The sequence below is a fragment of the Phalacrocorax aristotelis genome, chromosome 1 (genome assembly GCF_949628215.1).
Source record: "Phalacrocorax aristotelis chromosome 1, bGulAri2.1, whole genome shotgun sequence".
Classification (NCBI taxonomy): Eukaryota; Metazoa; Chordata; class Aves; order Suliformes; family Phalacrocoracidae; genus Phalacrocorax; species Phalacrocorax aristotelis.
The window spans coordinates 217,360,421-217,388,063 of record NC_134276.1 but is presented as its reverse complement, the minus strand read 5'-3'; the positions used below and the strand labels follow the sequence as shown (position 1 = coordinate 217,388,063).

The 27,643-nt window shown below is 51.8% G+C and overlaps 2 protein-coding genes across 10 annotated transcripts in view; one reads left to right on the top strand and one right to left on the bottom strand.

Annotated features, from left to right (window-relative positions):
• Positions 1–12,010: 12,010 nt before the first annotated feature.
• On the top strand, positions 12,011–17,702 carry IL15RA (interleukin 15 receptor subunit alpha). Of its 3 annotated transcripts, XM_075081790.1 has the most exons (8): positions 12,011–12,236; positions 15,144–15,344; positions 15,482–15,559; positions 15,847–16,068; positions 16,235–16,264; positions 16,529–16,586; positions 16,710–17,033; positions 17,487–17,702. In XM_075081790.1, the coding sequence occupies exons 1-7, from the start codon at positions 12,164–12,166 to the stop codon at positions 16,810–16,812; spliced, it is 765 nt and encodes a 254-aa protein (XP_074937891.1). In that variant the 5' UTR covers positions 12,011–12,163; the 3' UTR covers positions 16,813–17,033; positions 17,487–17,702. The 3 variants fall into 3 exon arrangements, with proteins under 3 accessions (XP_074937891.1, XP_074937890.1, XP_074937889.1); XM_075081789.1 differs by lacking the exons at positions 12,011–12,236; positions 17,487–17,702 and having other exon boundaries at positions 14,007–15,344; positions 15,850–16,068; positions 16,710–16,949; XM_075081788.1 differs by lacking the exons at positions 12,011–12,236; positions 17,487–17,702 and having other exon boundaries at positions 14,007–15,344; positions 16,710–16,949.
• A 2,022-nt stretch (positions 17,703–19,724) lies between these two features.
• Positions 19,725–27,643, bottom strand: part of FBH1 (F-box DNA helicase 1) — a 35,884-nt gene continuing 27,965 nt past the window's right edge. For 6 of the 7 annotated variants that reach the window (XM_075081774.1, XM_075081777.1, XM_075081776.1 and 3 more), the window contains 6 exons: positions 25,596–25,671; positions 23,647–23,844; positions 22,884–23,006; positions 22,142–22,248; positions 21,163–21,291; positions 19,725–20,288 (listed from right to left, as the gene is read on the bottom strand). In XM_075081774.1, coding sequence (XP_074937875.1) covers positions 20,169–20,288; positions 21,163–21,291; positions 22,142–22,248; positions 22,884–23,006; positions 23,647–23,844; positions 25,596–25,671 — 753 coding nt within the window. In that variant the 3' untranslated portion in view covers positions 19,725–20,168. Of the gene's footprint in view, positions 20,289–21,162; positions 21,292–22,141; positions 22,249–22,883; positions 23,007–23,646; positions 23,845–25,595; positions 25,672–27,643 lie in introns of those variants that run through there. The other variant, XM_075081781.1, reaches the window with a different exon arrangement.

Genomic DNA, 27,643 nt, shown 5'->3' with positions numbered 1-27,643 from the left:
GTGAGGTCCTGGTTGGAGACAACCCCTTTGACTTTAACCCAGAGGCATTCGATAGAGCAGTCGCAATCACCACAGTTGACTTTGACACATTCAAGGTTTTCCTTAATGTAGGGTGCGACTCCTCCACCTCTTCTACCCTGCCGGTCCTTATGAAAGAGCCAGTAACCGCCCATTGGATCCCCCGGTCATTTGAGTTGTCCCACCATGTTTCAGTTACTCCTACGGTGTCATACCCTTCTGAGTGGGCACGGAGCTCCAGTTCCTCATGTTTGTTACCTAGACTGCGTGCATTTGTGTACATACACTGGAGGCGATTACTCTTCTGTTTCACCTCTTGGGAGACAGCTAAGGAACATTTGTCACCACACTGCTTGGCCTGACTTACTCCCCCGTTGGATGTGCTGGTGTGAGCGTTTTCACAACGGATCCCACCCCCCCAAGTCCTTCAGTTTAAAGCCCGTCTCACCAAGTTAGCCAGCCTACTTCAAAGCAAGTCTCTCTGAAATGGTGGCTGCAAATAGTTAAATACCCCTTCCATTTTGTGGCCTTACAAAAGAGCCTGTTAGCCACAAGAAACAAGAGGTAGTTGGTTTTTTTTTTCAAAACTACATCTTGTCTTTCTGCTCATGCTAAAGCTCTACTAGTTTAGACATATGAAATACTCTGTAATCTTTGCAGATATTTTCTAGTCCTGACCATGACCTGTAATGGAAACCAGTTAAATCCTATCCAGAAAGCTCAAATTTTCCTGCAGACTCCAATGGATTGGAGTTTGAAGGCAACTGGGTTGAGTGGGATTATTTATATTGCCTCTGTGTAAAGCTGGGTGAGATGTGTTCTCCTCTGCTTGTAGACTTTCCAAGTCATTGACTTCTTGAACTACTAATAGGCGCAGCATGGCATTTGGCGAGTATTGGCACCTACTCAGACTTCTTCAGCAACCAATTCCCCACTTGAGTGCCTGCGTGTAAGAGAGGAAATCTATGTGCGAGTCTGATTTATAGAAATTCTCAGAGCCAGAGGGATATGGTTTTAACCTGACTCCAGTAATGTAGGAAAAGAACTTGGAAAATTATACATATCAACAAACAAAGACGAGGTGCTCCAAAACGTAATACCTTCCTCCCTTATAAACTGTTCCAATATAATTTTTATAGAGTGATTACTCCATGGCTCAGAATTTAATCTGTCCTGCCTATTTACACTATAATCACATCTGCATGCAATTAATCCCAGAAGAAATACCTGTTTTTTTAAAACTTCTATTGGTTTAAAAAGAATGTTAGCATTTTGATTTTTATCCATGCATTGTAAACGCCCTTGACTTCAAACAAGAGAGCTCATTCCAGGAAGTACGGATTCATGAAAACTAAGTCCAGTCTGGGGCTTTTCCCAAACCACTCTTCTTTTCTGCTACTGTTTTCATAAATCCATGTCATGCTTTGTCCAAAACCTAGCACTCTGCATCAGTTCATTGCTTCATCTCTGAATTGGATTTATTAATGTGACTTTGCTGCTTCAAGCCAATGTCCTAACTCTGAATACCTCGTCACTGTCGGTGAAGAGGTTTTAATTTCATCCTCTTTGGCTAACTCTAGTGGCAGCACTCCTCAGCTGCCATGCAGGTTTTAAAGTTCCACAGATGTGTTGAGATGCTGCGTGTCGTGGTTCAGCCCCAGTTGGCAACTAACCACCGCGCAGCCGCTCGCTCACTCCCCCGACCCCTGTGGGATGGGGGAAAGAATCAGAAGAGCAAAAGAACTTGTGGGTTGAGATAAGAACAAATAATAATTACAATTAAAATAATAATTTTAATAATAATGATTATGATAATAACAATAATGATAATGCAATGGAAAAGGAAAAAACCCCAGAAACACAAATGATACAACTGCTCACCACCCGCCGACCGATGCTGCCGGTCCCCGAGTGGCACTTGCTGCCTCCCTCCCCCGGCCAGCCCCCCCCCAGGTAACATACTGGGCATGATGTTACATGATATGGAATATCCCTGTGGCCAGTTTGGGTCAGCTCTCTTGGCTGTGCCCCCTCCCCTCCCAGCTTCTTGTGCCCCCAGCAGAGCCTGGGGAGCTGGGAAAGCCCTTGACTCGTACAAGCACTGCCCAGCAACAACCAGAACATCGGTGTGTTATCAGCATTGTTTTCGTGCTAAGTCCAAAGCACAGCACTGGGCCAGCTGCAGGGAAGAAAATTAACTCTATCCCAGCTAAAACCACGACACTATGCAAGACCTTCCCTCACCGTGTCCGCTGTCTCCCCACCTCTCTCAAGCTCCCCTGCTCTTGGATCCTTTGCCCCATGTCAGGGACTAGAAATTTGTCTCGACATTGTTGGCGGGCAGGTTTCACTACTAAAGCCCTATCACTCCCGCAGCTGAATGGAACAGTTTAATCACCAAGGTAGACCTGACAGGAATGTGCGCCCCGTTATCTTGGAGTACTCGCCCTCCACACGTACGCCTGGGCCCAAGGCCGACTGGCAACTTACGGGGAGGGGGGGGTGCTTGGACCCTCCAGAACTTTCAAGCACCCTCCAGTGACAGTACTGGGCACGCGCCCCAGCGCCGAGTGGGAGGCAGGGGTGTGCAGAACAGCTACTGACTCTCCAAGAGAGCAACCTTATGAAAGGGGAAACAAGTGGAGGCGATGGGGGCACGTTCTGGAACACCCCTCCCTCCACTGGCTTCAAAGATGCATCGGGATGCCTTGACTCCCCCTGTGCCCGGACCGGACAGACTGCCACAGATCCATGGTGGTAGCTATCGCAACAGTCCCACTCTCTCCCTCCCTCTCTCCCTCTCATTCCCTTTTTCAACTTTTTTTTCTCTCTCTTTCTTTGCTTTTTTCTCCTGTATCTATTTCTGGCCAAATAAAGTGACTTGGCACTTGACTCCATTTTGAGCCTTAATTCTGTTTCCAAGAATGTAAAAGGAACCTAGTCACGATAACACATTGGAGTTAATCAGAAGTTAAGCCCAGCCGCCCCCAACCTCCCAGAATTATCTGAGGTCAGTTGGAAAGCAAGGGGGTTTAACCTCTGCCAAACTGTTCAACCCAAAAGTGGATCATGACACCCCATCCTGAAATCACAGTGGTGGCCACAAGACGACTTTTCTCCTGCAGGAAAGACACACTTCTCAGTTGCACATTTTCCTGTGCTTTGTGCAAAGAAAGTGGGGTTTTTTTTGTACTTTGACAATACTAAAGGTATTACTAAGAAAAGGAGGCAGCTGTAAACAAGATATACAGAGGCACAAACCCAGCAGGCAAACATAATGGGGCCAAAGACAAGAAACAGACCTCGTCAGTCGTGCTATTTGATGGGCTGACAAGATACTGCAGGCGATCCTGGACTTTGTGACTGATGTGGATGTGAACCCTCAGGCCCTGGGTGTCGGGGTGGGTTGGTGAAACTGCAAACCAGTGAAGGAGCGTGCAGGGGAAGAGGTTCTGGGAAAAAAAAAAAAAAGGAGGAATAGCCAGAAAAGAGTACACAAGGGACCAGCTGGGTGTAAAACAGGGCTGGTCACTACACTTGTCTGACCCAGCCCTGTGTCTGGTCTCTGCAGTCTGTATCTTTCTATCAAACCCTTTCTTAACCAGCTCTCTGCTTAATCTCACGTCTCAGGGAGGAAACATGTCTAATCAGGAACAAGTTTTTCTCTTTTAGAAGAAATTCCTCCCTTTAACCCCTCCGGCTTTATGCTTTCTTTTGCTGTTGCCTCTGGGGGAAACCTTTTATCTCGTATTTGCTTCTCTGTATCTATGCAGAAGCCCATGACTCTGCCTGGCTGCTCAGGTTTCACATCCTGGAAACCCTCTTCAGCAACACTTTATATTCTTTTTGCCATATGTGTATGTTATCGAAGCTGTTACGTACCAAATGCAAGTCCGATGAGGTCACGGTTACACCTCCGATGACCTTCAGGAGCTTAATCCTCTCCTGAACTGTGGCGTGGAGGAAGGAGAATATACTGTAAGAGAACTTTTAATAACTATCTGGGGTAACACATCAGCTCGCAGTCTACTCTCTCCTCCTTATTTGTATACTACTATGTCTCCATAAACATGGTTTAGAAAGAACAATCTATAAATACCAAGCTTGGAGCCCTTATCTGGTTTCTTCTCAGCATCTCTGCAACTCCCAGTAGACCTTTGGGAAAGGCACTGCTTCGTGTAGGCAACGCACCCAGTCCATTAGCACAAGCCGTTCCTTGCAAGTATTTATTTTCTCACAACGGAGAGAGGAAGGCAGCCGTCATCCCAGCAAGGACAAGCTGCGGGTGCTTCCCCAGGAGAGGTGGCTGCCTTCCTCCAGCCTCCAGCAACAACGAGGTGTTGCTGCCATCCTCCCCATGCTGGGCAAAGCTGCAACGCCAAGCCAAAGCTTTCACAGTCTTGGCCACCTGCAGACAAGAGATTTGTAAAATAAAAACCAACCCACTCACAAATATGTTTCTTCCCCCAGCTTTTAGTCCACTATAAGATGCTATTGCCTTTGATTGATTATAAAAATAAATGGGAGTTTCCCTGAATTCATTCCGAGGGAGAAAATAAGGTTTCTTTCAAGCCTTTCCAGTGATGCAGCACCATTTTCTCTGCACAAGTCTTTTAAGGTCAAGCTTTCCAACTTACCATAATTTACAGCCTTTGACAGCAAATGGAGACAAGCTTAATTTTACAAATATCAGCTTTAAAGGATTTTCTCCACAATGTGGCACAACCTGCCTATAATTTGTTATGCTGTCTAGCAGCAGTCAAATGACATTTTGCACTCTTTTATTTAGCCTGAGGAAATGAAAAAGGAAACAAGCCCCATCTGATAGACATTTATGTGCTCCTAGAAAGTGCCAAGAGAAAGAGCCGTCCAAATCTTCCATCCCCCTTTTCATTATCAGACAATAAATAAATGTGAGCAGAATTAATTTGGCTTTAAGATAAATTCTCTGAGGACGTTATTTGTAGGCAAAAGGGGTTGTGTCCAAGTGTCCAGCTGGAAATTCTACAGCCTCGTCTTTCATCAGTTACTGCAATTGTGGTTAGTTGTTCCCGTATAAGTAACTCTTGCCTCCTGTGATCTGATTTAATAGCATAAAATAAAGGCTTGTGACAAAAGTCTACTGGTTCTCCCTGAGAAAAGGGTGCAGTGCTTCTCACCAATGACCTTATAAACTGAGAACTGAAATTCCCAAAAGCCAGGAAACTCAGAAGTTAAGATGCAAAGCAGCCCCAAGGCAGAAACCCCCTTTTGTGGTTTCACCAGTGCTTCCCCATCCACCCCCATCGCTCCGAAGGGAAAAGGAGCTGAATTTCCCCCAAAATCCCAGCGGAGATCCCCTGTAAGACCCTGAGCTGGGCACACCCCACTCTGCCTCTCGCCTTGCTCCAGCTGGATTCCTCGGCAACAAAGTCACACTTCCAGAAACGTCAACATGGAGCAATTTCTCGCCACAAGCTCAGGAGCAGCTTTCAGAAAGGCAGGATCCTCTCCGGCCAGATGCCACAGACGCAACAGGGGCTCACACCCTTCATTGAGGGGTTCCTCTGGGCAGCAAAACCACCCTGTTCCAACCAATTCTACCAACTTACAGCCGAAATATAAAGTTTTCAAGGTGCATCAATGCATAGAAGCTATAGGAAGCATAAGTGCTGTGTATTTCAGCTTTTACCAGAAAATGGCCTTGCCTACAATACTAAGCACTGGATCTCCTTCTTCCTCCTCCTTCTTCTCCTCCTCCTCTTCTTCTTCTCCTCCTCCTCCTCTTCTACTTCTTTGTCTTTGTCTTCATCTTTGCCTTTTTTGTCTTCATCTTCTTTGTCTTCTTCATCTTTATCTTCTTCGTCTTCATATTTTTATTATTATTATTATATTACTATTCAATATGTTTAGCTTTTAAAATATTCTGTAACACCTGTAGGATAAGGTCTTTTGCACTTATAGTTTTCTGGGTGGGAAGCAGTGTCAGGTCAACCTCATTTAGTCCCTTCAGATGCAGGTCACGCTTTACTTTTGCCTCTCGAAACCCTGCACCTGCGTTGAGCATTTGCAGTGTACGCCCAGCAGGGATAATTATTATCACAGCACCAGAAAACCAGCTGCTTCTTTCATTAGAGAGGCTCAATATTTCTGTGGCTCCCCTAAGATAAAATGTAGTCACTGTAATTTCTCCTTGCTAAGGAAAAGCCTCCGACTCTTTTTTTATTTCAGGGCTTTATTTTGATTTTTCTAGGTGCCTTTGAGCACAGAGGGTAGCACCGCTTTGGGATAGAGTCTGGGGCAATGACTGCTTCTTGCCTGGACTGATTAATAACGGGTAAGATAAGATTAGAGCAGGGATGCTAACTTGAGAGGAAATCATTCCACTTTGCAAACCAGACCTTTACAAATGGTTTGTAGCAACCTTTTGTACTTAGCAGAGGCAATTAGCAGGGATGAACCATACTCCCAAATATTCCTGTGAGATAAGAGCATTTTATGATGAACTCACATCCTGAATGGGTTACGTGTGCTTGGTGCTGGAACAGGTATGTCAGAGCTGATAAGAAATGAAATCCCCAAAGAAAAATAAAAGCAAATGAATTGCTGGGTCTTGTACTATTTTCTTGTATAAGGCACTGTTTCAGTTGCTCTTAGCTGGAAAGTAAGGCCAAAGGATCATTTTTGTCCAGACAGGAGAGAGCTCCCCATCCCTGGTGCCAGCAAGCACATAACAAAAATCAAGCAGTTTGTCTGTCTTTGAAGACACTGGACTGACCTTTAGACTTGGCCTAGAATCCAGCTTTTCTACCCAAAAAATCTCCAGTTAAAGAGTCATAGTCCATAATGCAACCCTTCCACACGCTACAGCCAAGGAGAAACAAGCAAAACCCAGGTAGAACTCCTAAACCACTTCTGCCCAACCCTCCCAAAAGCAATACAAGGCGAGATGGTGGAGGATAGCTCAGCCCAAAAATTGTTTCTCAGATGTTCGAAGCAATTGAAAACAGACAACTCTCTTAAGTTGTTAGCTTGGATGTGGAACAGTGAAGCCCTTTGAAAATACAGAAGATGTGCTCAGCCCTTGGTTCTCTCTGTGTCCCATTGCAAGAGCTGCTTTATAGTCACATCCTTGTCTTGGTACATGGGACAGGGACAAGGTGGGAAGGATCCTTTGGTGCTGTGTGTTGGGTGACAGGGTGCAAAGGCCTCCCCGAGACAGGGATCAGGCAAGGCTCAGAGGGGCAATGCTAGAAATCAGCAGCCACATTTAATAACTCTGAATTTTTGTAGAAACTCTTCCTATTTAAAACGTGCCATTCTCAGGCATCGCAGTTCTCCAGCTCGGCCAACATAAACTCTCGCACGTGGCTTTGCTTATCTTATTGAAGATTAGTAGAAATGGGGCTTGTTTTCACAAGGACAGCAAAAATCTTCACCCAGAAACAGTTATGACATGATTGGGTTTTATATGGCTCTGAAGAATAAGTAAACTCCTACGAACAGCCTTCATAGACTGTATTTTCTTTACCAAATCCCGGAATTATTACCCTCATCTATTCCTTGTGTAAGCAGACTGTGAACTCTAACCTGCTGATTGCTTTTCATAAGGCTCGTTGTACACAATCCCAATCAGTCCAGAGTACATAGACTAAAAAGCGTGCTTAATCAACAGCAATTTAAACACCGGGCCTTGGGAATCTGGGTTATCACTTAAATGGTTGCCATGATTGACGCCAGCTGGCAACTCAGCCCCACACAGCCGCTCGCTCCCCGCCGATGGGATGGGGGAGTGAACTGGAAGGGTAAAAGTGAGAAAACTTGTGGGTTGAGATAAAGACAGTTTAACAGGGAAAGCAAAAGCTGCGCACGCAAGCAAAGAAAACCAAGGAATTTATTCACCCCTCCCCACGGGCGGGCGGGTGCTCAGCCATTCCCAGGACAGCAGGGCTCCATCACGCGTAACGGTGACTTGGGAAGACAAACGCCATCACTCCCAACATCCCTCCTTCCTCCTTCCCCTCCCAGCTCTATGTGCTGAGCATGACGCCATGCGGTGTGGGACATCCCTGGGGTCAGATGGGGTCACTGTCCCAGCCGTGCCCCCTCCCAACCCCTTGTGCAGCCCCAGCTACTCGCTGGTGGGGTGGGTGAGGGGCAGGAAAGGCCTTGGCTCAGTGCGAGCCCTGCTCAGCGATAACTAAAACATACCTGGGTTATCAACACTGTTTCCAGCGCAAATCCCAAACACAGCCCCGTACCAGCTACTCGAAGAAAAAAACCTCTATCCTGGTCAAAACCAGCATGCTGGTGCATAACTGGTGCAGCATTTTCATCTGTGGCCCTGAATGTTTCTAGTAGTGATCCTCAGGCGTGTACACCTTGTTCTCAAGGTTTGCAGTCTCATACATTGCTCTTTCTACATACAGTTGACAGGGTCAAGTGGTTTGTCAACTGATGGGGCACCATCAGCGACTTTCTTCTGCTTCAGGGAGGTGAATGGAGGTTAATGCTCTCTCCCAGATTGGCAGAGGGACAATTTACTCAATTCTTACAAAGAATTGCTAATTAACCATAAAATGTTTTCCTCCAAATAACCTTTTCCTTACCTTTAGAGTTATTGTGAAGGTATTTTCTGATACTCGCTGCCAAGACAAAATGACTTGTGGTCAATAGAAGAGTAAATGGAGACAGAGGAAGCCAGGAGGCCATGAGCTAGGAGCCGTAGGGTGCTTTCGGGAGGATCTGTTGGAAGCAGGACCTGTGGGACCAGTGCAGTCCCAGGCATGCTGTAGGTTGGAGTCCAAACTCAGGAGCTCTGCAGATCTTAGAATCATAGAATTGTTAAGGTTGGAAAAGACGCTCAAGATCATTGAGTCCAACCACTGACCTATCACTGCCAAGTCCAGCACGAAACCATATCCTCAAGCACCACGCCTACCTTTCTTTTAAATACCTCCAGGGGTGGAGACTCAACCACTTCCCTGGGCAGCCTGTGCCAATATTTGACAACCCTTTCAGTGAAGAATTTTTTCCTAATGTCCAGCCTAAACCTCCCCTGGTGCAGCCTGAGGACATTTCTCCTCATCCTATGGCTTGTTACTAGGGAGAAGAGTCTGACCCCTGCCTCGCTACAACCTCCTTTCAGGCAGCTGCAGAGAGCGAGAAGGGCTCCCCTCAGCCCCCTCTTCTCCAGGCTAAACCCCCCCAGCCCCCTCAGCCGGCCCCCAGCACACTTGTGCTCCAGACCCTGCCCCAGCCCCGCTGTCCTTCTCTGGACACGCTCCAGCCCCTCCAGGGCCTTCTTGTCCCGAGGGGCCCAAACCTGAGCCCAGCATTCGAGGTGGGGCCTCCCCAGGGCCGAGCACAGGGGCCCCATCCCTGCCTGGCTCCTGCTGGCCACCCCAGTGCTGACACAAGCCCGGGGGCTGGTGGCCTCCTTGGCCACCCGGGCACTGCTGGCTCATGCCCAGCCGGCTGTCAGCCAGCACCCCCAGGGCCTTCTCCGCCGGGCACTTCCCAGCCCCTCTGCCCCAGGCCTGGAGCGTTGCCTGGGGTTGGTGTGACCCAAGGGCAGGACCCGGCACTGGGCCTTGTTAAACCTCACACAACTGGCCTCGGCCCATGGATCCAGCCTGCCCAGGTGCCTCTGCAGAGCCTTCCTGCCCTCCAGCAGATCGACGCTCCCGCCCAACTTGGTGTCACCTGCAAACTCACCGAGGGCGCACTCGATCCCCTCACCCAGATCATGGATAAAGACATTAAACAAGGCTGGCCCCAACACTGAGCCCTGGGGAGCCCCGCTCGTGACCGGCCGCCAGCTGGATTTAGCTCCGATCACCCCAACTCTCTGGGCTCGGCTACCAGCCGGGTTTTACCCAGCGCAGAGTGCACTTGTCCAAGCTTCTCCAGGAGAATGCTGTGGGAGACAGTGTCAAAGGCCTTACTAAAGTCCAAGGAGACAATGTCCACAGCCTTCCCCTCACCCACTAAGCAGGTCACCTTATCATAGAAGGAGACCAGGTTAGTGAGGCAGGACCTCCCTTTCATAAACCCATGCTGGCTGAGCCTGATCCCCAGGTGGTCCCGGACATGCTGCATAATGACATTCAAGATGATCTGCTCCAGGGTCTTGAATCATAGCTTGAGTTCCAGTTTGGAGGTTTGCCTGGAGACCAGCCTGGAGACCAGCAAGCTCTAGCTCCAGCACTGGAATATCTGCATCCCCAGGGTCCCCTCCCAGTACATCGTCCCCAGCCAGTTCCTCCCAGGCACTGGAGGAGAAGAATTGCATCCGCCCAGGGCACTGTGTCCTCTGGGTATTGCATTCCGCTGGGCAATGCATCCCCATGCCAAGTACTGCATCATCTCCTGCCAGGAATTGCATCCCTGCCACTGGTACCACACCCCACTCCGGGTACTACATCCTCCTGGATGTAGCACTGCCCCCAACCTAGTAGCATCACCCCAGGTACTGTCTTCTCTAGGGGCATCATATCCCCTCTCCCCAGCCCCCAGTATTGCATACCCTCCTCCCCCCTAGTATTTCATCCCCCTGGTATTGCATCCCGTCCCCCAGGTATCTCATACCCCCTGGGCATTGCATCTCCTCTGTGGCTATTGCATCTCCCCCAACACCGGCTATTGCATCCCTCAGGTACCAAATTCCTACCGCCCCACAGGCATTTTATCCCCCTGAGTGTTGCATCCCCTGGCTACAGCACCAACCACTCCTCCCTGCGCTCCAGGCATGGTCTCACTAGGGCAGCGTAGAGGGAGAGGAGAACCTCCCTCGCCCTGCTGGCCACACTCCTTTTCATGCACCCCAGGACACCCTTGGCCTCCTTGGCCCCAAGGGCCCGGTGCTGGCTCAGGGTCACCTCGCTGCCCCCCAGCACCCCCAGGACCCTCTCAGCAGAGCCACTTTCCAGCAGGTCCCCCCCAGCCTGTGCTGGTGTGGGGGGTTGTTCCTCCCTAGGGGCAGGACCTGGCACTTGCTCTTGTTGAATCCCATGAGGTTCCCCTGGGCCCAGCTCTCCAGCCTGTCCAGGTCTCGCTGGGTGGTAGCACAGCCTACTGGTGTATCAGCCGCTCCTCCCAGTCGGTATCATCAGTGAACTTGCTGAGGTTACGCTCTGTCCCTTTGTCCAAGTCATTGATGAATATGTTGACCAGGCCTGGACCCAGCACAGACCCCTGGGGAACACCACTAGTTATGCGCCTCCAGCTAGACTCTGCCCCATTGATCATGATCCTCTGAGCTCTGTTGTTGAGCCAGTTCTCTGTCCACCTCACCGTCCTCTCATCCAACCCCCACTGCCTTAGCTTGCCTGTGAGGATGCTGTGGGAGACAGTGTTGAATGCCTTACTGAGGTCAGGACAGACAACACCCACTGCTCTCCTTTCATCGACCCAGCCAGTCACTCCATCACAGAAGGCTGTCAGGTTGGTCAGGCATGATCTTCCCTTGCAAGGTGAATCCATGTTGACTGTTTCTGATAACCTTCTTGTCCTCTCCATGCCTGGAGACGGCCTCCAGGATGAACTGCTCATCACCTTTCCAGGGGTGGTGGTGGGGTGACTGGCCTAGAGTTTCCCGGGTCCTTCTTGCCCTTTTTGAAGACTGGAGCGTTACTGCATCCCTTGGGTATTGGACGCCCCTGCAGCTAATGCACCCACCACCCCAGACCCCCAAGGTATTGCATCCCCCCTGGGTGTTGCATCCACCCCCGGGTATTGCACCCCCCTGGTATTGCATTCCTCCCCCCGTACTGCATCCCCCCCGGTACTTCGTTCCGCTCCCCCGGTATTCCACCACAGTCCCCGGTATTGCACCCCCTGCCCCGGTATTCCCCTCACCCAGGGTGTTGCGTCCGCCCCCACCTCGGGTACCGATTCCCCCCCGGCCATTGCATCCCCCGCCCCCCCCCGCCCCGGCCACCTCCATCCCCTCCCTCCCCCGGGACTCCCCATCCCTGCAGGGCGGCGCGTCCCTCCCGTTTGTTCAGCTTCGAAAGCGAAAGCGAAAGGGGAAGGGGAAGGCGGCTCGATTCACGCCGGGCATGTCCGGCGGCGGCGAGCGGCGGGGCAGCGCCGCGGAGCACCCCCGGGAGCCCTGAGCCCCCCCCTGCCCCCCCCGCCCCGTCCCCGGAGCCGCCGCCGTCCCATGGCGGGGCCGCTGCTGCCGCTGCTCTGCGGTACCGTCGCTCTCCTGCTGCCCGTGGCCGCCGCCGACACCGGTAAGAGGGTCTTCCCCGGGCTCCCCTGCCCGCCACCGGCACCCGCACGCTGCACCCCTGGGTGCCCACGCCTCTCCCCAGAGGTGCCCTTGATGCTCCCTGCATTCCCACACCTCTTTCTAGGTGCCCCGTGCACCCCTTGGGGTACCCACGCTGCACCCCGGGGGTGCCCACGCCTCTCCCCAGAGGCCCCCACGCCGGTCCCTACGTTCCCGCACCTCTCTCTAGGTGCCCCGTGCACCCCTTGGGGTACCCACGCTGCACCCCTGGGTGCCCACGTTCTCCCCGGAGGTGCCCAGGCTGCACGCCGGGGTGCCCACGCTCGACCCCGCGGCTGCCCACGCTGCACCCTCGGGTACCCACGTTCTCCCCGGAGGTGCCCACGCTGCATCCTCGGGTGCCCACGCTCCCACCGAGGCACCCACGCTGCTCCCCGGGGTGCCCAGGCTGCACCGCAGCGTTCCCCTTGCCTCTGGGTGCCCACCTCCCTCCCGGGGTGCCCACGCCAGCTCCCCACCTGGGTGTCCCCGCAGGCTGCGGGGTGATTTTTAGGGTCTGTGAGATAGACCCACGGGAGCTGCATCACCGCAGGATTTCACCCTGGGTGGGGTCTGTGGATTTGCCGCTGAACTATGACTTGTCCATGGCCAAGCATCGCCGCCGGACGGGGAATATCACATTGCGTCTCGCCTCTCCGAAAGCAACTTGGGGAGGAAAAAATCACCATCGCGGCTCCGCACGGATGACGGAGGAGCCGGTGATGCTGACAGCCCTGGGGAGCCCCCGGTGGCGGCGGCAAGACCATGAGGAAATATTAAATGAACTGAAAACGTGGGATTTGTGAAGGATTTGTGAAGGATTTGCGTGGAAGCGCAGGAAATACGGCTGGAAGGGACTGCAGAGGTTCGGGACAGCTTTAGCGCTCTCCGGGTTCCCGTCTGCTGCTGAAGCCGTGACGCCCTAGAAAAAATGAATTTATGTGTATTTCTAAGCAGCCAGCAGGCACAGAGAAGGCTGCAAAATGACTCCGGCGGCAAAAATAAAGCAGAAGAGCCGTGTGCCGTTCCTGGTAGCGGTGATGCAAGCAGGACCGTCGTTTGGGGCAAAAAATGTGGTTATCTGGGATGTCAGAGAACAGGAATAATATTTATTGCTGTTAATTCAGCTGCTGGATGATTCAGGCCATGCCGATGCATCCTGCGATGCCGATGATGGGCATCATGCCCGCTCCAGCTTTCTACCCCGGCACAGCCCAGTGATTGTAAATGTTTTCCAGTTAAAAATATGGAAAAAAATTTATGTATTTCTGTGATTTGGTGTTTCTTGTGAATTCTCTGGTCTTGGGCACAGATCGGAGCAATTTCTCTTTTCTCTACTTTTTTCGGCTTATGGTTTTTAAACTGTTAGCACAAAATGGGCTCTGCTGTGGCCCTTTTGCTGATCATTTTCTATGAAAAATAGTCAAGCTTTCCCAATGTGGATTCTCTGGTGTCTAGTTGTGGTTGTGCATTCCTCCCTCCCCCCCCCGCCGCAGCCCCATGAAGCCGGAGGGGGACAACCCTGTGATGCGGGATGACAGCACATGGCAGCATTTCCATTCCTGGGACTCACCCTGGCCCTGTGCCCAGCACCTGTGTGGTTTGCTTCCCAGCGTGCCGGCATGAGCTCACCCTTACTGGCATCATTTGAGATCACCGGTGGAGAAAGCCAAAAAGCAAAGTGAAAACATGAATTAATCACACAAATAAAAAAACCGCAACTAATATGGTGCACTCATTTCAACCCAGAAATTTAATATCAGTGGGATGCAGGGAATTTGGATGGAAATACGGCAGCCAGAGGTGTTTTCCCAAGAAGGCCGCAGCTCGTTTCGGAGGTCGGCTAATGATGCGACGAGCCTTCGAGCACTTGGGCTGCCACATCAGTGGGAAAATGCAACCTGTGAAGCTCAGAGGGAACAGAAACAAGCGGAGAGATGCTTTTGGCCATCCTGGGAGAGTCCTGTGAGGTTTTCCTTGAGTTAAGCAGGAAAATAGAAGATGGATGATGTATTTTTCAGCGCGCAAGTCCCCGGCGGTGCCCAGATCCGGGGAGTTTGATCACTGCCATCACATTCCTGTAGCCAGCAGGCTCCTGTCCCCATCACCAGTGTATTCCCATCCCGTGTGTCCCAGGTGAGCCGTTCCCACGCTGTGGCAGGGGTCCAGGCACGTTCTTGGGGCAACCAAGAAACTTTCTCCATTGCACCAGAAAAAGAAGTGAAATTCTAACACACCCTCCTGTGAAACCAACCTCAAATCAGGGCCAAAGGGGAAGCACAAGCCCTTCTGGGGATAAGAGAAGCCATAACTCATAGCTCATCACCACCGCATTGCCCGGCCACGTGATGCTCAGATTTCAGCTGCCTCTGGGGCCGTGGGCTGCAGCCTTTGGAAGGGAAAAAACCCGGGAAGTGGCTGGACGGCTCACCTAGTGCCTGGAATTTTTCACATCCAGCTGCAAAATGAGCAGAGGAAAAAGGGAGCGGGGTGGTAAGTACAGCTGAAATGCAGCAGCTGGAGGCAGAAGGCAGCCAGGGCTGTCGGCCCGGGACGGTCACTGCAGGGGGATAAAATTCTGCGAAAAGGCGGTCATGAACCAGAGGAGCTGCTACAAGTGACTACAAATATGCCAGAAATGGAATGTTTCCCTTCTCCATCCGCCGTGCACAGGCACAGCCGTCTCACTGCCATCTTTTTGCAGGCTGGATGAGGCTCTCCCAGACCTGGGGCAGCACCGATACCCTGTTTCCACTCCCTGGCAGCATTTTACCCCCTTGGGTGCCATTCAGCACAGCAAGCCAGGGCCAGAGGGTGTCTCATCTCCCTGTTGTGATCGTCATCTTTTTTTTTTTTACCCCCCCTCCAGTGCTAATGCGATGCAGCCACCCCAAGGATGTGGCCAACGCGCACATCAACGTGGGCAACAACACGCTGCTCAACACCCGCCTGCGCTACACCTGCAACCCGGGCTACAAGCGCAAAGCTGGTACCTCCAGCTTGATCCAGTGCGTCCTCCGTGATGGCTCCACCGAGCCCGACTGGACACACACCACGCTGCAATGCATCCGTAAGCCTTCGCTCGGCAGCCGGGACGCAACAGGGACCGGGGAGGGGAGGCATCTCCATCACCGGGGTGGCGGAGGAGGGTGTGGGGTGGCGAGGGTGCGGCCGTTGATGGCGTCTCTGCATTGTGTCTTCTCAAAGGGGATCCGGCTCTACCTCCACTAACCCCCAGCCCTGAGCTCCCGACCACGCCGTGCACCAAGAGGATGACCCAGAGGGGTGAGAAAGGGGCAAACACATCCCATGGGGGTTGGTTTGGGGCGACTGTGACCGTGGTGACAGCAAAACCATAACCACTGTGGTGTGGAAAGCAGAACATTTCAACTGTGTGATCGAATTAATTCAATTGCCTGAAATTATGCCATTTCGTAGCTGCTGGATGGGCTGTAGAGTCCCCGCTGCGACCTGCCTGAAGCGGCCACAAGGCTGAGCACTGAAGTAATGGCGCTACCTAGAGTGTGCCTTTTAATTTTTCAAACTAAAAGTTTTTACACCATTTTCCCCAGCAGGAACCACCGACGCCAGCCCGACCTCCAGCCCGTCTTCAGCAGCAATGCCCGGGCTGCCGGGAGCTGCCGGCCGGTCACCCGCACCATCAGCACCTGATGAGCTGTCACTGGGGACACCCACGCTGCTGGAGATGTCCCCACCACTGGGAGAGGGGACGGCCCCAGGGATGTCTCTGGGGCCAACCCCGCTGCCCACCGCCTTCACGGACCACACCGCAGGTCAGGCCGCCTCTCTGGGGCAGATAATGGGGCTGCGTTTCAACCAGCCAAGGCTCTTTTACTTTTTCAATGCATTTTTCCCTTCTCTTCAATCCCCCTTTTAGTGAGGGTCCCCCCCTTTCCTGGCTTTGCAGCTAAAAATCTCCATTTCTCCTTTCTTTTCCAGTTTCCATCCAGACCCTGGCCTCTTCCATTGGTAAGCGGGGCAAAAAGCTTATTTTGGCAAGCAGGGGCTTATTTTCTTTACCTTTTAGCTTAAAAACTCTCCTCGGGGCTGCAGAAGGTTTATGCCGTGGTTGAGGGCAGTGCCCCCAAGGAGGGAAAGGACGCAGCACCCAAATTTCTTCCCCGGGGTGGGGAGGGTACCTTGCGAACGCGCACAAAGCGTTTTGTTTGAGCCGGACTGTGCCCTTGGCCGCGCGTCGGAAGACGCTCATCAGCCTCCACGTCTCTCCCGCAGGGCTCCCGGTGCTGGTGGTCGTCAGCGTCGTGGCCTGCTGCTACTGGAGGATGCAAATGTAAGTGTGCTGAGCCCTGCCATGTCTTTCCAACCCAGTGAGTTGTCATCCTTGGCCCCTGTGCTTTTCATAAAGCTGGGGAAAGCCCTTCGTGTGCCGGTGACGCTCCTCTCCCCTCTGCAGGAGCACGAGGCGGAACTACAGGGTGCCGGTGATGAGCATCCCCATGGTGGCTCTGGCTGCTGAGAACGAGGTGTTGCCAACCAGTGTCCTCCCCACGGGCTGAGCACCCACCGCCGGGCAACTTGGTGCACCCACCAGCCTGGAGGATGCTCGGAGCTCGGATGGGAAGCCGGGCGCTTCCCTGAGCAGCAGTGGTGCATGGCAGAGTGCGTCCCGGTCCCCAGCCGCCCTCTGCACAGAGCATCCTCACTCCAGGGACACACAGCCGCTCTTCCCACGCTGAACAAGTGACTGTCATGGATGAGACCGCTCCAGCGCCCAAAGGTGCACGGGTGTCCCACTGTGCGGCTAAGCAGGGGGTGGGTGAGCCCTGCGAGCACCCCGGGGTGGCGTGCAGGTGGTGGGTGTTCTGCATCAGGAGCCAGAATTTGGAGGAGGTGGTCCTGTGGGTGTTGGCGGGTGGCAGGGAGCGGGCTGGGGGCTGCCTGCCCCAGCCCCGAGGGCTTTTAAGCGAAAAGGAGGGTCTTTGGGGTGCAGGTGATGGGGTTTGTGTGCTGGGGGTGAAGCTGGTCTGCTCTGCCTCAAGCAGTGCCTGTCCCCAGGTCAGGAGCAAGGCCAGAGCTGGGCCAGCTGGACACCGGCCCCTTCCCTAGAGCCGCTTTGCCCCCAGATTGCCCCAAGACACAGAAAGCAGCTCTGCTCGCGGCAGACACAGAGAGGGGGACCCAGCCAGGCACCCCTCCGCAACGTCCTCACCCCACTCCTGCTCTCTTTCAGCCATTCACTGGTGAACCTGCAACCGCAGCGAAAAGCGCCGGTGCCGTCCCGCCACGGTCACTCCTCGTACGCAGCTCGGGGACCTGGTGGAGGCATTTTTGGTGCCGACTTCAGATGCCCACCGGCTCCGGCCCCTCGCAGGGGACCACAGGCAGGAGCTATTTCACTGCAGACACTACCAAAGACCAAAAGCAATAACATGACCTAGGAACTCTTTTCCTTTGCATGTTTTCTTTTCGTCCATCATCAGCTGCTATCGACTCCCTTCCCCCTTGCTACAGAACAGGCAGCTTTATATTGATGCTATTTTATGAATATATACATATATATTGTATATAAAATAACATGCACACACGCAGTTGATTTTTTTTTGTCTGGTTGAGTGTCTGAGCAGCTGCGACGGTGAATTCCGTCTCCGCAGCAGCAAGAGCTCGCCAGCCACCAGTAGTGCTGTGCTCTAGAGCCAAAGGGTGACAGCAAGGTGGCAGCTGCTGTTGCTCACCTGGATGGCAAAAGGGTTTTCAGCAGCCAGCTGGAAATAGGCATCTGACCTGGACAGGCTGGAGAGCGGGGCCCAGGGGAACCTCATGGAATTCAACAAGAGCAAGTGCCAGGTCCTGCCCCTGGGGAGGAACAACCCCCCGCACCAGCACAGGCTGGGGGGTACCTGCTGGAGAGCGGCTCTGCTGAGAGGCCCTGGGGGTGCTGGGGGGCAGCGAGGTGACCCTGAGCCAGCACCGGGCCCTTGGGGCCAAGGGGGCCAGCGGTGTCCTGGGGTGCATGAAAAGGAGCGTGGCCAGCAGGGCGAGGGAGGTTCTCCTCCCCCTCTGCTCTGCCCCAGTGAGGCCACACCTGCAGGGCTGCGTCCAGTTCTGGGCTCCCCAGTTCAAGAAGGGCAGGGAACTGCTGGAGCAAGGCCAGCGCAGAGCTGCCAAGGTGATCAGGGGCTGGAGCATCTCCCTTGGGAGGAAAGGCTGAGAGACCTGGGTCTGTTCAGCCTGGAGAAGAGAAGGCTGAGGGGGGATCTCAGCAATGCCTATAAATACCTGAAGGGCGGGTGTCAGGAGGATGGGGCCGGGCTCTTTTCAGTGGTGCCCAAGGCCAGGCCAAGGGGCAACAGGCACAAGCTGGAACACGGGAAGTTCCACCTGAACATGAGGCCAACCCCTTTGCTGTGCGGGTGCCAGAGCAGGGGCACAGGCTGCCCAGGGAGGCTGTGGGGTCCCTTCCCTGGAGACATTCATCCCCCGCCTGGACGCAGCCCTGTGCCCCTGCTCTGGGTGTGCCTGCTCCAGCACGGGGTGGGACGGGGTGAGCTCCAGAGGTCCCTGCCAGCCCCCACCAGTCTGGGATTCTGTCATTCTGTGATCTAACAACTTAATTTCCACATCCTTTCCTTGCTGCTGTGTCTTGTCCTCCTGTTTGTGCCACTGCTCTGGACCGTCAGAGCTGGAGGACACAGCACTTTGGATGCACAACAGACCAAACAGGGGTGCAGCAGCACGGCTTCTCCCCAATGTACCACGGGGTGGTTGGAAAGCAGGTGAGGCTGGAAGGGACTGCTGGAGGTGCCTGGGCCAATGCCCACCCCAAGCTTTGAGGTTACATCCATTGTCCAAATCTTGGGTGAACTTCTGCCTGCACTTAGGTAAGCGGAACAGAGGCAACCTTTCTGGAATCGGTGCTGCAAAAGTGAAAGCAAAGCCAACGAAGCACCTACTACACCTATTTCATGGTCAATGAATAACCATGAAAACGAACAGGATGCATGAGCTTCCTCCAGCAGGCATGGTTCCTGGCTCCAGGCCCACATCCGAGAGCAGATCCCTTTTTAAATCAGTTTCAGTTTTGATCTCTGCCTGACACGGGCTCTGGTACAAGTCATGGTGTTTCCAAATGGAGAAGGCACTATCTGATTTACAAGACCACCATGCTCCTGGCACTACTGCTACTGTGATGGCTGGTAAATAAATACCCCCCCGGACAACTTAACAGAAGGGAAGAGAAAAAAGAAAGAATTACGGCTGAATTAGACTGAAACCAACCCAAAGCAGTTCTTCAGACGCTGCCTCTCTTCTTCTTGTATGGTTTGCTGCAGGGAGAAGGGAAATAGAGTCTGGGGAAACCCCTTTGCTGCATGTAAGGAAAATTAATTCAGCTGGGAGACACCAATGACTTCCTCCCAGAGCTGACAATGAAATTTTCCGCATTAACACAGGCTCCAGGAAAAAGTCTATGTTCTAGGAATAAAGTGTTTTTTTTGCATACTTTTTAGCATTTTCTCTTCTTACAATGGATCAGAGGCGTGACATGATGGAAGAGGCTGGAATATCCTGGCAGTTTAGTCACTGCAGGTGTTTTCCTGGTGACAGGTAACTGGGGGTAATGCTCAAAAAAATAAAATAAAATAAAGCTGTCCTGTCCGATACAGTTTATATAGTGCATATTCTCCTGTGCAGCGATGCAGGCTGCGCCAACCAGCTCCTGGAGGGCAAGGCAGGGCTTGAGAAAAAGTCTCACACTTCCTCGCAGAGAGCCTGGAGGGTTCTTCTTGGAGGTGGGTCCAAAATCTCGCTCCTGTATCCACCTGATTTTGGAGTTGGGATGTGACAACAGGCCTCATCCCGTGCCCAGGATGGCTCCAGGGCACAGCAAGGGCTCCTGGGGAGATGAAGGGCTTCATTAGAGCTGGACGGGCTGTTCTGGAAGTGCTGGGACAAAGATCAGTGGTGTCAGAGAGCCAAAGCGTTGCTTCATGCAAGCGTGGCAAAGGTAGCCACCTGCATCCTTGCTGCCATTGCTCTGTGGGAGAAAGAGAGATGTGAGAAAAGAGAAAGGCTGGAGGAAGGCTTCCAACCTTCGACACAACACACTCACATCCAGGAAAGAGAGCAACGATACTCCCAGAGCATCTCCTGCCACCCCCCTTGCAGAGAAATCCCTTGCAGGACAGCTTGTTTGAGAGCTGCGACAACCAGAGTGTCCCTGTGCAGGTCTGTGCTGGTGATGGACGAGGCTTTGCCCGTCTCGGTGCTCGTGTCCCCTGCTGACATCTGCTATCTCTTATTGTGGACACGGAACTCCACCAGATTTACTGTGTGCTTGCAGATCCCGGCACTAGGGAAGCTTGACCATCACCGTGCCTTCTGGGCAAGGATCAACCCCCAGGCCAGAAGGTGGGACCAAAGACAAAACTGGGCCCAAAAGCCAGATAGTCACTTCCAGCTGGCTGGCAGGGGCGAGGGGTGCTCTGCCAACCCCAGACAGATGTTCGATGGCCTCCGCAGAGGCTCTAAGAGCCAGAAATGGGATCTGACACAACAAAATACCAAAACCAGCCCCACCTGAGACCACTATTAGTCTCAGAAGAGAGGTCAAGGCTTGAGCAGATCTGTGGGAACTGCACCACCGCCCTGAATCATGCGGTCGGGAATTCACCCCCAGTTATGAGCCGGGGCTGTGGGCAGAAGTAATGGGCTGGGGAGCTATGGGCATGAGATCCAGCTACGGGACTTTCCCTGCTCACTTTCACTGAAACTTAGCACTGAGGTTGTCCCTCCCTGGTGCAATCGTTCAGAATAATCACGGAGCACAGCTGCCCCGCAAGCGGCTGGAGAGGCTCGTGAAGGCTCCTGATTCAGAATCCTGATCACAAAGGCCCAGGGAAGGGACATACGTGAGTCAAAGGGAGCTTCTTCACAACCAGCTGGGATTGTAGTGTTCTTGCACACTGTGGCGTGGAGCAAACGATGGCAGCCCCGTCCTTCCCAGCCTCACTTGTCAGCTCCACCCGAAAGAAATGCTCCTAAGAATCAAGAGAAAAGAAGGAACACACCACTCCGAGGGACCTGAGATACTGGAACAGGTTGTTTCATTTTTTTTTTTTTAAACTCCCAGGGAAATGACTTGCAAGATGATTTTTTAAAAAAACCCCAACACAATAAGAAAAACCCCCAAACACCCAGTGACAACAAAAATCAAGCAGAAGCCAGCAGCAGCTTGCGAGGAAGGAAGTGAAGTAAGAGCTGGCAACCACTGCCATCAGAAAAGGGAACCTACTTGTTTGAATTAAGAAGTGAGGATCTGTGGAAGACAACACCCAAATGCAAGGACTATGGAAAAAAAAGCTACAACCTTGTGTCTCGCTACCAAAATCATGGTGCAGAGCAGTGTGGACAGGGAAAAAATGTGACCTCAGCTATGCCAGCACAAGCCAGGGCATAGTCCATGCTCAGCGTGAATCTTAGGATCAGGGTGAATCTTATGCAAACTTCTTTTATGCTTCTATACCACACATCCCCCCTCCAAACATAATAATCAGGGATATGGAAATTTTTAGGGATAATGGGTGCTGCCTCTCCCAGTGCCTTTTAAACTGGCAGCAGCCCATCCTGCCCGAGATGTCATTGCTTGCAGAGCTGCCTCGAGACTCCAAATCCCAACAAGACAGCGGCATGCCTGGGAGTTCGCCCTCCCCGGCCATCTGCTCTGCCTCTGGAGCGCTCACACCTCAAGCTAAGGAACTGCTGCGGCTCACAGGGCTGCTCGGCGGGATAGTACGGCTTGCTTTGGTGCAGTGTGCTATGAAGTGCAGGCATCAGGGCCCTAAATTGCCCCACTTGAGGATTTGTTTACCTTCAAAAGATTTCACTTACCCCAGCCAATGCTAAAAGGTGTTCCAGGGACTTTGACATTAGCAAACACTTCTTTGCGCGTGTCACTGCTACGTAGAGCAGGTTCCATTCATCATCAGGATACATGCCTAGGTTGGAGGAAAGATCATCAATAACTTTAGAGAACAAGAATGAATAGCTCTGCCATTCTTCTAATTCTTCCGCTAGTACTTCTGGAAGGACACTTGGTGCTTCTCTGGGAGAGCATGAACTTGCAGAGCAGCTGTGCAGCTCTCCTGCGTTCGCTGTGCAGCTCCTGACACCACTGATAGCTCCTGCCTCGTTCCTTGTTCTCCCTTCCAGGCAAAGGCAGGACTCTACATGCCCAGAGAAGCAGCTCACTGCTTCGTGTTTTCCTGCCTCTCAGGCACAGACTTGGCACTGAGTTTCTCAATCTCTAGGTTCAACCTGCAGGCTCCACGCTGCAAACTGGGAAGAGACCAGCTCTTCCAAAGCATGAATTGTGGCACCCAAGGAAAAGCAGCGTCCTTCCCAAGTGTGGAGTTGGGTCTTTGTTGCTAGACAGCTAAAAGCTTGACTGGAGGAATATTCCCCTGCCCCTACCTCGCTGTGAAGGAAACTATGATGAGATCAATGATCACTAGGACCGCCAGTGGCACTTGATGCCACCGAGCAGCGCGGGCTTGCAGGACAAATGCCGGCAGCATGCTTTGCTTTCCCACTTTCAGATCAGGATAGGCACCACGGGCAGCTGTTCCCTTACCGATACTGAAGTTGGTTCTATTGTAAATGTCGCCCAGATATGGTACTTTCACAAAGTCATCTGCAATCAGCACTGTATCAAACTCCATGCCTTTGGCTTGGTGGACAGTACCTACTAGGTAATCTGTAATCGGCGCGTGTGGGGAACAGGAAGGGAAAAAGGTCAATCATTACGGCAATAATGGTATTTTTAATTTCACAAGGGGCTGTGAGACATGAAATTATTTTATTCTGCATTCATTTCACTTCACCCCAAATATGAATCAAAAGCAAAGCACCTCTATTGGGAATCTAGACTGCTGAAGACAACTTCCCTGCCAAGGAAAACATCTAGTTGTCAGCAGCCTGAGCCCCAGTCCCAACTCCCAAACAGGAATGCTCTCTATTTGGTGAATTTTTGACTTGATTGCTTTGCCCCCTCCCCACATTTTAGTCTGCAAGTTGCAAGGCAACTACAACAGGAATGCCACAAAGGAGGATAAAGTCCTAGTGATTTCCAACTGCAGGAAATATTGTGTCTAAAGGTTTAGTTGCCTTTAGCAAAGTCACATTGAGCAATCCTTTGGCGGCAAATTCATTGCACTGAACTCCCCCCTGGAGCCCCTGATGTACCCAAAAAGCTGCTGTTCAACTTCCTTTCTCCCTAAAAGAGTGACTTGATCCAAATGTAGCTTTTTTTGCAGAACGAGGTGGATTCAGCACTGAAGCTGGCTTGGAAAAAGACCTGAATTTGATCCTCTATCGAAAACACAGCTTGGCTTTACCTGCCATGGCTATTCGTGGCACGTGGCTGCTCTCAATCTTCTGCACCAGCTGAGGGATCCGCTCTTTGTATTTCTCCACTATCGCGATCTTCACTTCCAGGTCTTTGTCATCGATGCGCTCTGCATAGTCCTTTAAACTGAAGAAGTCATGCTTTTCTTCCCATTTTTTTATAAAGGAGTCCTGTATAACAAGGTTTACTGAAAAGAAAGTAGCAGATGACCTGAGTTTATTTGACAGACTGTCCCGGTTTTGGCTGGGATAGTTAATTTTCTTCACTGTAGCTGGTATAGTGTATTTGATTTGGTACGAGAGCAGTGTTGATGGCACACTGATGTTTTAGTAGTTGTTAAGTAGCTATCAAGTGTTGCTAAGTAGTGCTTACACTAGTCAAGGGCTTTCCCAGCTTCCCATGCTCTGCCGGGGGCACAAGAAGCTGGGAGGGGAGGGGGCACAGCCAAGAGAGCTGACCCAAACTAGCCAAAGGGATATTCCATATCATGTAACGTCATGCCCGGTATATTAACTGGGGGGAGTTGGCCAGGGGAAGCAGCAGTCGCAGCTCGGTCAGCAGGTGGTGAGCAGTTGCATCACTTGTTGGTTGGTTGGTTCCCCCCACCCCAGGTTTCACCTCTCTCTCCCTCTTGTTATTTCCCTTTTCATTATATTATTGTTGTTATTATTATTATTACAGTTTTATTTTAATTATTAAACTGTTCTTATCGCACCCATGAGTTTTCTTGCTTTTTCTCTTCCGATTACCTCCCCCATCCCACTGGGGTAGCGGGAGTGAGCAAGAATTTGCGTGGTGCTCTGCTGCTGACTGGGGCTAAACCACGACACAGACACATATAACAGCATTTTTTAATTCTACTCAAATTTCAGAGTATTAGGGAAGGCAAGTGCGGTGCAGCGATGGACCGCTGCTGTGGGATGCAGGGGCTTGGGATATACTCCTTGATCTGTGATGGGTGGCTTTTTCACTCAGGATTTTCTCTTTACTGATGCAAAACACCATCAAAGCTTGATGCTCTCATTGGAGCGGGTGCTTTCACAAAAGAGCATCACTTTGAGATATGGCGCTGGTGTACCACGAAGGGTATGGAAGTTTAAGGAGCTCAGGAGAGAGCAGCTAGCAAACGTTCACTGAGCTCACTCATTTCTCCACCACGTGTCCTAGAAAGTCGGCACAACCTTCGTCCCCAGAGATATTTGGAAATTGAAGGGGAAAGACTCTGAGCAGTCTGAAAAGACACTAACGTGACTTCAGAGTGGCTGAGCAGGGGGTCAGGGCAGAGACACACCCAGAGCCCTTCCAACCTGCATTATTCTCTCTTTTTACCCAGATGGCAAGTTCTCCTCATAGCTCACCTTCCAAAGAACCAGTAACAACAGCCATATAATCAATCACTCGTGTCACTTCAATAAGTCTTTTGTTTGTCTCTGTGCCCTATATATAATAATACTTGCCTACTGCTGCTAAGAGATTTTTAATGAATCTTTTATTCCCTAAATGATATCCATCAGTGAAAAGAAAGCATGTGATAGAGGATTCAACACACCAGGTTTAAAAACAAAACAAAACAGTTAGAACCTAAGAAAAATGAAGCCAAATCAGAAAAATGTAGGGGCAAAATACCAGCCTATGAGTTTACTGGGCTCTTGTGCTCAAGATAAGGCATCGCATGGAAAGCTGGGGAGGGCTGCACGACACCGGCCCCACGATTTTGGCATTTCTGGTATTGACAGCAGCCACTGAAGCAGCCAAAATAGCACAGCCCATGACGAGAAGCCATGATTGAGAAGTCAGCTTTCAACAGATAGCTTCATGAGGAAACATAAAATAGATGACCGAGAAGTGCGCTACTTTCCATCACCGCAGCAAAACCTAAAAAATCCATGCTGTTGCAGGGAAGATCGTGCACAGAAAGAAGGGTAAGAACATACTCACGTTTTTCCCGTTCACCTGCGGGTTGACTGAGCTTCCAAATATCATAAATTCTGCTCAGGCCAAAACGGACAAGCCCCTAAAACAATCAACAATTTATCTTAACATACAGAAGTAAAGGTGCTGTCTAGACTTTCTGGATAAGCTGGCAGGGCCCAGTGGTTATTGGAGTTAAGAGGGAGGGAAAAATGGAAATGTGCTGAAAAAGCAGAAGGAAGCTGGTTTTCCAAAATCCCTAGGGCTGTAGGACAATCAAAAGCAGCTGAAAAATCAACGATCCAGCCCAATCTGCTGACGGACAGAGAGAACAGGACATTGTCGGAGTGGCATATAACAGAGCTACGTCAGAACGTTATGATCAATGTCTTTTCAAAGAAAAAAAAAAAGTTGTACAATGTTTTCCCATTCCCTAACAAAAAAATAGTTTTGATTTTGGCCATTTTAGCTTCCAATCACTACAGGTTCCTTTGTTAAAATGAACTTTAAAAGTCTGCTTGTGCCATAAATGCTGACTCCACCCGGTTCTGCAGGAAAACCAACTCCAGCTACATCATCATTCCTGAAGTGATGGGCTACCACAATGACAATAAACTGGCTAAACTGACTGTAAATGATTAAGTTTCAACGTAAACTGAAACAAAAGGCTTCACTTTGATAATTTTTATGCAGAAAGTTCCCCCCCACCACCTTGTTTCCGGATGTAGACAGTTCAAACATTCATTCCATTGTAACACGCGGTTTCTCAGTGGAAAAAAGAAAATATCAGCCTAAAATTCAAAAGACCAGGCTCTCCCTCAAACACATCCAGCACTAGGACAACTGTTCATGCGCTTCTATGTTTCTGGGTGCAGAACAAGATCTCAAATTAAATCACAGGTATTGATGAGTCAGAGTTTGAAGACTAATGACTGAGGCTTTGGAAATGTAGAGCCTTTTGAAAACTTCCCTGCAATTCAAGCATGTGAATTTCTGTAGACGTGCACACACACACACACACGCTCTTCAGATACTGGGATGCTTTTTGCAGATGAAAATTCAGCGCAAACCTCAGAACTGTTGCTCCCTCAAGCTGTTAACATTGCTGAAAATCCCAGTTTCCCTCAACAACAATGCAGGTGACATAACTTTCCCAGGCTTTCCTGGGCGTATCGAGATGGGGAACAGACCATCATGGGGAAGATTATGGAGCAGTTCATCTTGACTGCACTCACCAGGACAGCCGGGGGATCAGGCCCAGCCAGCACGGCTTCATGACAGGCAGGCCCTGCCTGACCAACCTGGCCTCCTTCTGTGACAGGGAGACCCGCCTGGTGGGTGAGGGAAAGGCTGTGGATGTGTCTGCCTGGGCTTTAGCAAAGCCTTTGGCACCGTCTCCCCCAGCACCCTCCTAGAGAAGCTGGCGGCTCATGGCTTGGCTGGGTGGCCCCTTCGCTGGGTAAAACCCGGCTGGTGGCCGAGCCCAGAGAGTTGGGGTGATCGGAGCTAATTCCAGCTGGCGGCCGGTCACGAGCGGGGCTCCCCAGGGCTCAGTGTTGGGGCCAGCCTTGTTTAATGTCTTTATCCATGATCTGGGTGAGGGGATCGAGTGCGCCCTCGGTGAGTTTGCAGGTGACACCAAGCTGGGCGGGAGCGTCGATCTGCTGGAGGGCAGGAAGGCTCTGCAGAGGGACCTGGGCAGGCTGGATCCATGGGCCGAGGCCAGTTGTGTGAGGTTTAACAAGGCCCAGTGCCGGGTCCTGACCTTGGGTCACACCAACCCCAGGCAACGCTCCAGGCCTGGGGCAGAGGGGCTGGGAAGTGCCCGGCGGAGAAGGCCCTGGGGGTGCTGGCTGACAGCCGGCTGGGCATGAGCCAGCAGTGCCCAGGTGGCCAAGGAGGCCACCAGCCCCCGGGCTTGTGTCAGCACTGGTGTGGCCAGCAGGAGCCGGGCAGGGATGGGGCCCCTGTGCTCGGCCCTGGGGAGGCCCCACCTCGAGTGCTGGGCTCAGGTTTGGGCCCCTCGGGACAAGAAGGCCCTGGAGGGGCTGGAGCGTGTCCAGAGAAGGGCAGCG

Bases quoted from the DNA above. Each gene is read 5' to 3' on its own strand.
- IL15RA (XM_075081788.1), top strand. From the start codon at position 14,918: ATGTTTCCCTTCTCCATCCGCCGTGCACAGGCACAGCCGTCTCACTGC. The intron at 15,560-15,846 runs GTGAGAAAGGGG...CATTTTCCCCAG, and splicing joins CAAGAGGATGACCCAGAGGG to CAGGAACCACCGACGCCAGC. The intron at 16,265-16,528 runs GTAAGCGGGGCA...TCTCTCCCGCAG, and splicing joins GACCCTGGCCTCTTCCATTG to GGCTCCCGGTGCTGGTGGTC.